The sequence below is a fragment of the Rissa tridactyla genome, chromosome 7, assembly GCF_028500815.1.
Source record: "Rissa tridactyla isolate bRisTri1 chromosome 7, bRisTri1.patW.cur.20221130, whole genome shotgun sequence".
Taxonomy (NCBI): Eukaryota; Metazoa; Chordata; class Aves; order Charadriiformes; family Laridae; genus Rissa; species Rissa tridactyla.
The window spans coordinates 19,498,412-19,511,773 of NC_071472.1; the positions used below are offsets into that span (position 1 = coordinate 19,498,412).

The 13,362-nt window shown below is 40.9% G+C and overlaps 1 protein-coding gene across 1 annotated transcript in view; it reads right to left on the reverse strand.

Annotated features, from left to right (window-relative positions):
• LOC128913099 (dipeptidyl peptidase 4-like) overlaps positions 1–13,362 on the reverse strand; it is a 42,328-nt gene that overhangs the window by 3,333 nt on the left and 25,633 nt on the right. The window contains exons 19-25 of the mRNA XM_054210136.1: positions 11,955–12,024; positions 10,518–10,712; positions 9,527–9,581; positions 7,378–7,477; positions 5,662–5,726; positions 366–438; positions 38–111 (exon numbers count right to left, since the gene is read on the reverse strand). Of these exons, the coding sequence (XP_054066111.1) occupies positions 38–111; positions 366–438; positions 5,662–5,726; positions 7,378–7,477; positions 9,527–9,581; positions 10,518–10,712; positions 11,955–12,024 (632 nt within the window). The remainder of the gene's footprint in view (positions 1–37; positions 112–365; positions 439–5,661; positions 5,727–7,377; positions 7,478–9,526; positions 9,582–10,517; positions 10,713–11,954; positions 12,025–13,362) is intronic.

The following is a 13,362-nucleotide window of genomic DNA, read 5'->3' on the forward strand; positions in this document are numbered from 1 at the left end:
ACCTATTTGTATGATGATAAACAAAACAGAACCATACCATTGCCTGAAAATCCACTTCAGCATCAACAAGAGCTTTGGAAATCTGCGCTGCTTGCTGAAAGTGAACATTATCTGAAAAGTGGAAGAAGAAGAGGAGGAAAAAGGTAAACAAAAAATTGCTTCTGTAGTACTCTGGGGGGCAAAGCAAAGCAATGAACACAGCAGACTCCCCAGCACTGCTGACTGAAACACAAATTAGTTGCAGAAAGCAGTATTATTTTATTGACGTAAATGTAACAGCCTTGCCCCTTCATGCTTTTGTTTTGTCAGTAGTAGAATTGCGAACCTGTCTGTAATACTAAAATGTCTAATTAACTGCAACTCACCATCTGCTGTTCCATGAATAAGGAGATATTCAACTTGCTTGAATTTTTCAGCTCTGGCCATTACTGTTGAACTCTGAAATTAAAGAAAAGGAAAAAAAAAGAAAAAAGGTGCTATTTATTAGAAGACGATTTGCTACCAACTGACTTTGATTCCTGTTGACACAGTCTGGGGTCCTTCAGATAAAACCAACAACCCCTGCTCCCCCCCCACACCCCCAAGCGGCATGTTCACATACCCAACTGCACTGGGCTCACTCTCAAACCGTTGTGCCCCGGGGCCTGTAGTTATTACCAAGGGTTATGTCTGCAAAGTAACGGGCAATTCCAGAGGGGAAGAGTTTTGCAAGTGAGATGATACACATTTAATGCATTGCTAACATGTTGTTAGCCTGCAGCACACCACTTGCCATAGGTTTCCTGTGCAACTGCAGACAAGTTAAAAAATGTTGCCATGGCAACAGTGCACCCTATGATAGCGAGGAGCAGATATTGCAAAGACTACATGCGTTATCTTCCCCACCAAAATGTACACTAGTTTACCTTTAGATAAGTCAACAGAGCTAATATTTCATCAGTCTCAAGTAAAAATGGCTGACAAGTTTAAAACAATGTTCCCCCCCAAATATGATAGAGAAATGCCTGAAGGAAAAACCCACTAGGCAAAAAAATCTATGAATAGAAGTCAAGCTACATTTTGGGAATTGAAACACACTACGTTGATGAAAAAAAAAAAATTGGCAACTAAGATTAATGGGGAAACTTAAAACACAGTAATATACTCCCTAGAACACACTGACCACCTGACTTGCTAATGTTGCTAGATACTGAAGAATGAGGAAAGTAAGGATGTGGTAATATCTTTAATTTGTGCAAGAAAAGGGAATAGAATAGTGCTCTGCCATCAGAGTGGGAAGAAGGAAAGGGACAAGAGACAAGATGTTTTAGGCTTGGTAAGACAACCAGCGTAATGGAGCAGAAATACACTGAATTAAATTTTCTTCTATTAGCAACATATAGGGGTTCTCTGCTGAAAATGGCTGAATCCCTGCAGAAGTTTTCTCTATATTACAGCAGTGTAAAATCCATTATGGCAAGGAAAAAAACCAGTAAACATTAAGAACAAAACAATGTGGTGGTTTGGGGTTTTCTTGTTTTCCCTTCCCCACCTTGTACTAAAGCTGTATCCTTGCACTGGGATTTGCATTTAGTACCTCCCCAAAGTTAAATACATTGTATTACCAAGACACAGAAGGGTTCTAATTTCCTGATGTCTCTTGTACACTCATGAATCTTTAAAACAAGCATAAATATTAAATTCCCTATGTCATGGCGGAATAGCGTACCACAACCCTCAGAAGTGAAATGAGTTCTTTGTAGTTATTCAACCAAATTTAAAAACAAAGTTCAGCAGAGAGAACAAAACCTCCCTCCAGCCTGGAACACTGCAATCGCCCTCTTTTGATAGGGAAAGGCTGCAGAGCAGCAGAAATCCCATCTAATCTATGGAAGTCCATGCACACTGGAAGCATGACACTATCCATTGAAATGAGCTGGTATCATGCAGTAAGAACCGATAGTTACGAGAGCACCAAAAGCTGGAGAGAGGACTTTGATTCGGTGAGGAGCACTAGTACGGCAGCAAACCAAAAGAACAATTCAGAAAGTAATGGCCCAGTGATACAAAGAAGAAGAATTAAGAAACAGAACAAAGCAGCATCCTTTCAGTGCATCATTCTCCTCATTTGCAGAGGGAAACTTAATAGATTGCCTTTATAAGCTTTATTCCAGCAAGTTGGTGCTGGTTTAAGGGACAGCAAACCTTCTGCAAGTGGAAGCCTGACTTGAGCTACACTTCTGAGAAACTCGACTTTCCAAAAGCAGTTTTAGCAAAAGGATGTCACTATTTTTCCCCCCCTCCAAGCACTAAACAAAATAAAGCTATTTGTAAAATACTTCAGTAAGAAGGAACGCACAGAAGAGATACTTTCTCAGTTTTTTTCCTCACTTGCCAGTGATGTCTCACTTGCTGTACACATACTCAACATGAAGAGTCCCTTCCCTAAAACGTACTTTAAGGACACAGTACTTCTGCCAAAAAAGAAGGTTGCGAGATAGGGAGCAATCTCAAGTTAGGCACAGTTACAGCACAAAGCAACAGCTACATCAGCCGAACAAACCTCAAGTGGACAGCAAGCACATACAACTTAATTTACACTTTCCGTGTCATAGTGATACTGCCGGGACAAAGGTTCGGAAAAGGTAACGTGTACAAGTACTGAGAATTAGGCCCTGCTGAGCGTAACTGCTTTTCTACAGCTCACACAGCAGTCAACATTTTACCAGCACTCCACAAACAAGTTAAGGTTTGGCTGAAACTGAAGGTCTCTCTCCCTTTAGCATATTCTCAGATAATAGAACAAATGTCAAATCAGTACAAGATGGCATATTTACAAAATTGTACCCTGTTTTGCATAACCTAATGATGCAGCAGTTCTTAAGGACTGAACATTTCAAATCTGCTAGAAAAAAATCTTGCCAAATCTATGACTGTTTCAAACACTTGCCAAAAGCATATCAAATTCAGAGTGAACTGCAAAATAGTCTTCTCGCAAGTTGAACAGTCTCTTCGGTATGCTCTGCGTGGCTACTGCATCTGACCTCTACAGCTCTGCCCTGATTTAGTCTCAAGTCTTAGACATCAGGGTCAGTTCCTGCTGGGCAGACAGCTCCGCTCCCATTCAGCCTACCATCCCGACACAATTACACTGGGAGCTCCACCCACGCTTGCTCCTTTCTTTAACAAAGCTCTAATTTTTAATAGTTCACAACTACCTTAAAAGGCACCCATCGCACCTAATTAGCCCACTTAAAGGAGTGCGAGTCATCCCTCAGACTTGACTCTTGACAAAGAGTATTTAACACCTCCGATTCTCTTCCTTCAATAAATGTAAAACCTAATGTTACAGTAATGCAAAGGTAGGGTTACCACAACTAGTTTCTTGAAACTCTATTTTCAGTCATTAGTAATACTCTGTGCATTAGAAAGGTGCCTGGCAGCACTCATCTTTTCTAAGTAGGTGTGTACACAGTCTCATTTCTTTTAAATTAGGGCAGAGTTTAAATTAGCGTACAGAGTTTATGCAACCTTTCCCTTTTCAAGCCAGCTTTATAGCGCATGCAGTAGGATAGAGAATATACGATGCAGCACGCAAACCTGACGGTACCAAGTTAGCAGTTCAGAAATGCTTTAACAGCTTCAGCTAGGAGAGCTTTCAGGACATGTTTTGCATTTACTTGCTAAAAAACATTCAGTTCAGCAAACAGCTCTCATCAGCGACAAGGGGCCAGGAGGCTGGCTACTAGGACATGGAACAAAGGGGCTGCCAGCCAGGAACATGCTGGGCTGAAGTCAGTAAGGGTCTTCAGCAACAACAAAATCCCACAACCCTTCCATTGATGCTATGTGAAAAACAACCAACTCATTTCTCCAGCTACCCTAGCCCTCCAGGTTTATATGGAGAAGTAAATTCCAAGTAATACGTTATTTGGGGGTTTTAACAACTAATGAGGACTTAAGTTGCATTTTCCTATCTCTAGAAGCAGCAGTGAAGTGTGACAATCTGATCTGTGCAATTACCCCTCCTCCATCTAGCCACCATTCTCCCCAATTAGTCCTCTGAGTAACACATTTGAAACCTTTAGCTCTTTGGTACTGGCAGTTTCAACGTGGCCATTGCCAGCAATGGATACTATGCCAAGAAAATCCGACTCCTGGCTTGAAAGGATTAAACAGTCCTCTGTTGCCATCTGTGCCGTGAAGCTGGTGAATGACTTTGTGCACCCAGAGCGTTAACGTTCGTTCTGCACGACGACAGTAACTTCTATTTACACTGCTACCTCGCAGACCTCCTACTGTTCCCGCTGCCTTAAAGAAACCCATTTGGAGAGAGGCAGGCGGGCTGCTGCGGGCTGCTGGTCAGTCCCCCGCAGGCCGGAGCAGCTCGTGGTCAGAAGCGGCAGATGCAGCACCAAGTCTTCCAGCAGTCACTACTGTGGTTCTCAGTTTTGACCAGAACATCTGATACAGCAGTTGACAAAACTAGATTACTGTAGTGATGTGTCAAAACCGACGTTTCAGTCCATATATGTATGCATTTATATGTTTTACCATACTTTTAAATCAATGAACCCTTTTTTTCCCCCCATGGCCCTTATTTTTTTAATGCATCAAGACACAGTGCGAAACCGTCTTATAGCCTATTTACCAACCCAAACACAGAGAATGCCTCACCTCTTTGCCTCTAACTCCCATGTTGGGTTCCAGCATCACCATGTCTGAACACCTCTGTGAAACATCCCACTAACCAGGGCACAAAATACCCCTCACATCCCTCACAGTTCTTCTCCAGTAGCCACTGTATTTCCACCTAGATCTGAAATATCAAAACCTCACAGAAGGCTTGGGCTGCCGTGCCCTACTCCCAGCTACCCGTGACTTCAGAAAGCCCTTGAGGCAACAAAAAGCAGTTGGCACACAGTAGAGCAAGTCAAACAATTCATCAAGACAAAAAAAATCTACAGGTATTTTTCTCCCATTAGAACACCTGGAAATTCCTCACTTCTGGGCAAGCATTAGTCATTTTAGACCAAACCTTGGCCACCCTGCATTCGTGGAAGTGGGGACAAAATTCCAGCCCCAACACTGCTGCCTCTCAGTTGGTCTGTAACGTTTGATACGGTCACGGTACAGACTTGCCTACCTGTCAAAGTTTCCTAATATTTGGGAGATTTTGCTTTCCCTGAAAAAACTTGCAGATTCCTAAAGCAAGAAAGTTCACACAATACCCATTTGTTTTAAAATTACATTTCAGAAAGAACTGGAGTACATTTGTTTTGGTGCACATGTTGTTTAAGATAAAGCATAGTTTGCCCACGAGCATATTAAATTTTAAAACAAATTTGTTTCTTGGTGATTAAAATAAAACAGTTTTTACAGCTTGTTTCGCAGTCTGCAAAGTAGCCAAATGGAGCTGAATGCAAAAAACCCAAAAAAGCCAAACACACCAAACAAACAACAGAAACCCCACCCCATACAGCAAGGAGTAACCGCCTCACGCAAATCCACACGCATGAGACGGCGGCCTCTGGAAGCCGAGTCTAACAGCTGTAGCTGGAAAGAAGAAACAAACTTATTTCTTCCCATGGGGAAGGATCTAGGCTGTATAAAGAAAACGAGAGTGGTTTAGAAAACAAACAGCACACTTCAAAAAATGAAATAACGTGATTTCTTTCTTACATTATAGTTGTTCAGATTATCACTTGCTATAGGAAGGCCCATGTATCGCTCCGTGTATATTGAATCTGTAATTAAAAAAACAAACAAACAAACAACAAATCCAGAATCTGCTACTTAATTTCCAGTCTGTCTAGCAGAAATGTTACCCACTGATACAAACAATAAGAATGCATACTGGAAACTGGGGGAGGGGGGAGGGTGTGTGTGGAAATAAAGAAAAAAAGATAAAAACAGGCTTTCCACAATGAGGCGTGTAGGTAACCATCAATATTCAGAATATTTAATCTTCTTGTTGCCATGGACACCTGAATGCTGAATATTAATAAAGTACTTTGTGTCAGTGTTACCTTATTGTTATTCTTTCAGTAATCCTAAAAAAATTACTGAAAATCTTGCAGTAAATGACTAGCATTTGAAAAAAATCTTAAACATTTTATCTAAATGTTTACTACTAAAAATTATAAGATGCAAATGTAGCAGTGGGCTAGGACTCAGCTTGGCTTTATGTTATATATAGTAAAAATTAAGTATCTCTGATTTTCCACAGATTTTTCAGCATGGTATCATATTACATTTTTTTGCAGATTTGCTGCTTCATTTTAAGCCATACCAATGAATGGGCTGTTGCCATATTCTAATGCCCATTTGACTTCTCATCGGCATGGTCATGCAGGTTTGTTGGGGTTTTTTTGATAACCCTCTTTTAGCTAATCAACTAAAAGTGGCATTTTAGAGATCCTGATCTTCATTAAAAAAAAAAATCTCCTGCCGTACTGTAATATTCATGTCCAAAACATTATGAAAACATCCCTACATCCGCAATGGACTACTGCTAAGACCTGGGAGTATGATTTGATCTGTTGAATTAGCCGGAGCACATAATACACTATTACACAGCCTCTGTGCTAGTTGCAGAATGATAAATTATGCCTATTTAGCAGAGGTTTGCCAGGAAAAGCTCTCTCTTGAGTGCTTTTGGACAAACAAAACCAGAAAAATGTCAGAATGTGGTCACACTGTACCAGCACATATTATATTTTTAACTGTATATAATTTTTGTTAATCTAGGAGGAGGGCCCTTATAACTATTTATAGCCTCATGCAACTACAACCTTATAGACTATAAGCTCGAAGCACGTACAGACTTGTCCGCTTATTCAGGTTTTCCTCACATCGAGCTATTCTTAAGATTAATTAGATTTATAAAAATCACAATTTTACACTCTAAAAAAAAAAAAAAACCAACAAACAAAGACAATTCAAATCCTGTTCTGTTACTTTTCAACAGTAAATTGCAACACAAGTTTGATGTTAAGCCTCACAGTTTGTTCTTGTAAGTGAAATAGCATTTTGAAAAAGCAAAGCCTAATAGCAATGGATTTCTGACACACAATACTGGTCTCAGAACACACGGCAGCTTTGGAAAGCAAATACAGACACGTTACAGTAATTCCACAAATATGACAATAATTTAGCCTTCATTAAAGTTATAGAGATTACCTGGAATTGCGGATCTGACTTCTTAAAATGGGAAATAAGATTTAGGGCATTGGTTTAATTCTGAAATGCAGTACCCAGGAGTTCATAAAAACAGACCAAGTGGCATTTACATGGCATCTAGTAGATACTCAAAGTTCCGCGCTATGAATCAACACTTTGCAGCATGTGCACCGCAAGACATATGGGAATCCTTGTAACGAGGAAGCCATCACATACCATAATATTGCCAACGTGACACGGGGGCAACCGCTATTCCACACTTGAACACGCCGCTTCCAGAGCCAAGCACCATGGAGGTCACATATCCCCCATAAGACTGAGAAGAAAACATTGCTGTTATTTTAGTCGGAAAGAAAAGGATGGGGCCCATCTGCTAAACGGTTCATCAGACATTTATAGGCTCAGCGTTTTTCATATTAATGAACTCCATTCTGAATTTGGGTCAGATCTCACCCAGCCTGCTCAGTGGGGGAAAGAGGCATCAAACAGCGCATGGCAGCTGCGGCGCCGATGAATGAGAACTTGCCGGGGAAAAGGGGGCAAACGCCGCTGAACTGTGACTCAGCTGAGGATGACAGTGTGTGGCAGCTCCGTAGGCAGCAGCGAAAGACAGGAAACAAGACACTGCTGAACCGCTGTGTCCCTCTCCGTGCTGGGGGCGTGGGTGGAAGCAGAGCTGGGGCCCACAACGCGCCTGATGAGTAGCTGCACCAGGGCATCCGAAAATTTACAACTCCCTCAGAGCAGGCCTACGGCAGCTCACTTGCTAACTCTCCTCCAAAGCGTCAGGAGCAAGACTGTGACTGGGGAGCGAAGGATCTTCTGCTGAGTCTGTGGGAGGAACTGTGCAGCAACACACTCCTCGCTATGCACAGAAAACTCACTTGCGGTCTATCTCGATACGCAGATGAGTAAATATCTGACACACTTGAGCATCCAGGCAGCAAGATACCTAAACAATGTCAGCAACCGCCCAAACGACTGCCCTCACTATAGTTTGAAGGGGTTATTTAGGAAAATCTGCCCACCCACAGTCAAAAAGAAGAGCAATTTTTGGATCTCACTCCTGTCTTGAAACCAGATTACAGGCACACGGAACTGTATCTTAGTTCAGAGCCCTTAAATGTTTGCTCCAACTTCAATACTTAGGTCCTCCCAATGAGATCAGCAAAATAATGCATGTACTTAGTAATTAAACCCACGTATAAATACGTTGCCTACCCTGGCCACCATAAAGATATTACTGACGAACCTATGGCAAACAAAATGAATGTACATAGGTGACAGGCTGACAATGAGCAGCTGACGATCTGAAAACTCATAAAGAAAATCTGTTTGCCCACAGGTTCAGTATCCAGGATGCACAACCCCAGCCTAGCTCCAAAGAGGACTGCTCTGCAGCTGTTCATCCCAAGGCTCATGAGGAGCAGGATGGGAATGCATCAAGTTCTCCATTTCTGCAGAAAGAATTTCCCTCCCACTAAAGTTACTACACTTGACTTTGTACAACACAGAGATGTTTACCCCCACAAGAAAAGCTACTAAAGGCACAGTCATCATCTTGCCACCAAGCAAATGATTCACTGGTGCCTGTCACCAACAGTGACTAAATTTCAGCTCGCAATTTAATTCAAGATCCTGCGTGCAATCCTGCATATACTTAAGCACAGTATGCTTAAACAGAGCGTGCAAGAATACTCCCTGTGACACCAGAAGCATCAGTGAAACAGCAGCCTGGGACACAGAAGTGTTCAGTTGGAATCAAATAGATACCACTAACGCCACCTACACACCTAGCCTTGCAGCTGAGGGGGGCTGTAAATGCTATTAAACCCTCCCCTCTACCATGACAGGTTTTAAAGTCAGAGAAATCTGGCCTCTGGTTGGACATACTGCTGAAATAAAACACAGCGAAGCACAACAATATAGCAGATTTAGATATTCTCAGGCTGCTAGTAAAGGCACGACAACCATGCCATGCAGCTGGTTCACATGTAATTTTACATCTTTTTTAAAAAATTAAAGTCATCAAACTAACATGAAGAGACACTAGTGAATATACACTGGGATTTTTTTTTAAAAATATTGGTTCGTCTTGTACACAGGAACTTGGCAGTATCCCTTTAAACTGTTTTTAATCCCTCTAGTAGTCCTAATTCCTGTTTCAAGGGCCCCTGAATGCCTGCAAAGGGATGATGTATACAGGTGCTTGCAAGATGCACTTCATCAGTTCAGTTACTGGCCTGTGCCGAGACCCCAGAGGTGCCTCACACTAAACACTCCAGCACCTCACACACCCAGCAGCACAACCAACCCAACTGTTACCATTAAAAAATAAGCTAGCCAAACTTATTTGAGTACTTACCCAACCCCAAATAGCTATTCTGTTCTTATCAACAAAGCCCATTTCAGAAAATTTCCTGAAAGCAAACAGAATAATTAAAAGCTTAATGGACGGCAGGTATCTGCCACGATACAGACGTGTCTATTTTCCATCACGTCTGCCTCTTTCTATTGTACAAATAAGCATTTCCCACTTCATCACAGGGTCTGCATATGAAAACAGACAACACTTCAGGCACGTGTGTCTTTAAGAAATTCAGAAAAACATCTGTGCATGTGAAAAACCAAAACCTGGATTCTCTGTAAAAGCCCTCAAACCACACTCACTGACATTTGTACTTTATGAGGTTGGACTTCATGAGATTTCACCACCCGCCTCGGCTTTTTTTTTTTTTTTTTTTTTAAAAAAAGAAGAGGAGCAACACTCAAATTGCAGCAGTAAAGGACAGGCTGACACCTGTAAATCCAGTCAAGGTTAAAAAAAAAAAAAAAAGATTCTCAAATGCTATTTGTTTAAACTCATTAACATTTTAAAATCCAAGAAAGTAAACCCTGTAAGATCACTTATTTGTGATTTTGAGAGATTCATATTGACATCATTTGGTTTAGTGAGGTTCTACAACCATGAACCAAGTGATGAAGACTATGATATAAAGGCTGAGCAGTTCAGATAAGAAACTCTGTCACAACAGGAACTTGCAAGAGCTTGGAGTAAAACTTCAGCTCCAAGTTCCTTGGTAGCATGCTCTTCTACCAACGTGACAGCTATCGCCTCTCTAAAACCAGAGATATGGCAACCCTGTAGTACAGCATTAACCTTCTCTCTCTTTAAGCATAAAATGATGGCTGGCCCATAAATGACACACTTCAGCATACAAAATTAATGCAGAATTTAGTTATGTTTTTGCCAGTAAATTCAAGATGACCATTCAAACCCTCCATATTTCCCCCCCCACACACACAATAAGCACAGAAAAGAAGGAGCAGGCCTCGACCATTTCACTGTAGCTCACCTGGCTGCTTCTATCTGATCTTCCACCTCATACGTTCCCAGCCTTCGGTTTATTGCGTGCATAATTTCATCCCCTTGGTATCCACTTCCTCTGCCGTCGAAGCTGGCCACAATGATCTGCTCGGTGCTTGCAAGGTAAGTAGCCCAGCTGATCCGGAAGGTAAAATCTACTTTCTGACTACAGGGTCCTGCATACCTGGGTGAAACGTGTCACAGAATTCAGGCATTCTCGCATCAAGCATTTGAAATACAATTATTGCCGACAATTTTCAGCAACTAAAGAAGGGTGAACTTTTAAATTAAACTGAGCAAACAAGAAAAGCGTCACTGACTAACTCCAGCTGCTGCTTTGCCTGGACACTAAAAGCAATATGCTTTTTTAAAAACATCAACTGTTAATCAAGAAAGCAGGCTGGATTTTATTTGTTTTATTGCTTTCTGCTCTAATGAGAAACTTTCATTATTTGGACTTTAAGCAGCTTATCAGAAATCCAAACCATGGCTCTCTAACCCATTTTTCCAACTTTCAAAAGTAAAGAAAAAAATATTAGGAATTCTCTCTATCCGGCTTTGTTTCTGTACACTTCTGAAGGAACTTCTGGTATCAAGATCACGATGAAGCAGAGGTAATCCTGACAAAGGCCCAGGTAAGTCCATAAAATAGAATCAAAACCAAAATAAGTCTTAATAAGCAAAGAGCACTGACTGCTCATTAAAATGTTCAATAGTCTTGTCAAAAAGTGTTACAGTGCTGCGGAATTACATTATATAAAGATGTATCTAACAATTAACAGCTAGTTTCCTTCTGGAGTCAGCTTTTCATAAAAAGAAGAAAACGTTAACATTACTATTTTAACGAATAGCTAAATGTCAGTAATTTCCAGTGAGAAGAAAACATACCAGCATAAACAGAAGTACCTGAGGAAGAACGGACCAAATAGCATGTGCTCATGGTCTTGAATTTATGAAAAAACAGCAAATGCAATCCTGACCACAGGATGCAGTCTGCCAACACCTGCTGACGCCCAAATACCCCCAACAAAACACAACGTCACGCTCACTACTTCAGCTTTAGGATACACGGCTTATTCAAGGTTTCATTCTGGAACGCAATTTCATTGAACGTGATTCCTAATCAACTCTAAGAGCAGAGAAGGAGGTAAGCTGACGCTTCGTCCTGGCTTTTAAGTCAGATACAGAATGTATCTGCCTCACTGCCACCAGCAGAATACGTGCTTGTTAAGCATTACATCATCTTATGGTACAGGAATCTATCACGAATGGGGATACACCTCATTTTTTTTCATTCCTTCTTAAAACTACTTCAAGAAGTAATTAGAAAACGCGCCAGTTTTGTGTTCCCCGATCTTATTAAACACATTTGAAGTAGATGAAAGTGATTATTAACACGACACTGCCATGCAACTTGAAGACTTACACATCAAGGAGCAGAGGGTACTTCTTTGATGAATCGAAATGGGGCGGCAATATCATTTGATACCACAGGTCTACAAGTGAAGAGAGTTTGACTTAGGTTAGTTTTCCAGCGAGATATTTTGGCATGCATTGCAATTCATACAAGAGCATATCTGAGTCACCCCTGAAAAATTAAAAGGTAGTTTCATCTGAACTGTCCTAATATATATGGGTAGAAGTTCCTAGCTGATCTAATTATTTTTTTTTAAATGTTTTACAGCTAAGTTAGCAGAAAGTCTGGAACTGGTATTTCTACAATAATAATAAAATTGGGGGACTCAACATGCTGTCTTGTTGCATTATCCTACATTATAAGCTTACATGTAAAACTTGGTAAGTCTCCACAGTGGTAAAGCTCACACTAGGTCAAAAATGTTTCTCTACTCAAATTTCTCTCCCAGGACTAAAAAGAAATTTTAAATATTTTGCACCTGCCAGACAGGCTTTGCATGACAGTTTGTAAAGCACCCCAGGAACACCCAAACATCTATTATTTCTCAAGCAACATTCATTCCAGTTCCATCAGTGTTACTCTTTCCACCCAAGCTGACTGCGAGTTAGCTGAACGCTTTAAAGGCACACCGGCGGGTTTTGCAAACCGATGGGCTCGATCGCTTGCTCACAAATTTTAAAAGAACTGATGCTGCAAAGGAAGCCTGAAGCAACGCTGGTGGACTGCACTGCAGTAATAGCCAGAGCGCAAGTCTTACAGAAATTTCTCCAGATATATGCATAACATTAAAACAAACACAAAAAATTAACAATCGAAATGGAACACACGAAAATAAGAATTTTAATTTTTTGTGTACTCTATAGTCACGGGAGCAGATTTCTTGTTTGATAACATACGCGGATTTTGTAAGCACACTTGGAACCTGAATTAGGACTACATAAATGGATTTATTTCTCCTATTTGTGACAGTAAAAATAGATTCCCCTTACCCACAAGCTTTTACCCTGAAGAGATGAAGGAGTAAGAACAAAGAGGAATAAAAAGATGAATATACAACTGATAGCACGAAGAACATCTTTAAACCTCCATCTTGCCTGGAAGATTTCATCTTTAGCCCTAGTAAAAACGTGACAGAAATAACAGACAGAAAACACAAAGATAAAGAAAGTTATTATATCAATAAGGTAACAGCGAAAGGAGGGAGGCATCAAAAAGAACAGTTAACAGTGACTGACAGAACTCAATACAGTTTGTAAAATATAATTCCATTAAGAATATTCATTCATTTTATCAAGAGAAAGTTTGTCATGAAGAGAAAAGCTGGTAGCAAAGGCTGGAGCAAGAAGAGTTCGGATACCAGGGCTGCCACCGCCGGTCTGTCTGACGTACCTGGGCCTAGGAGCACACCCACAAACCA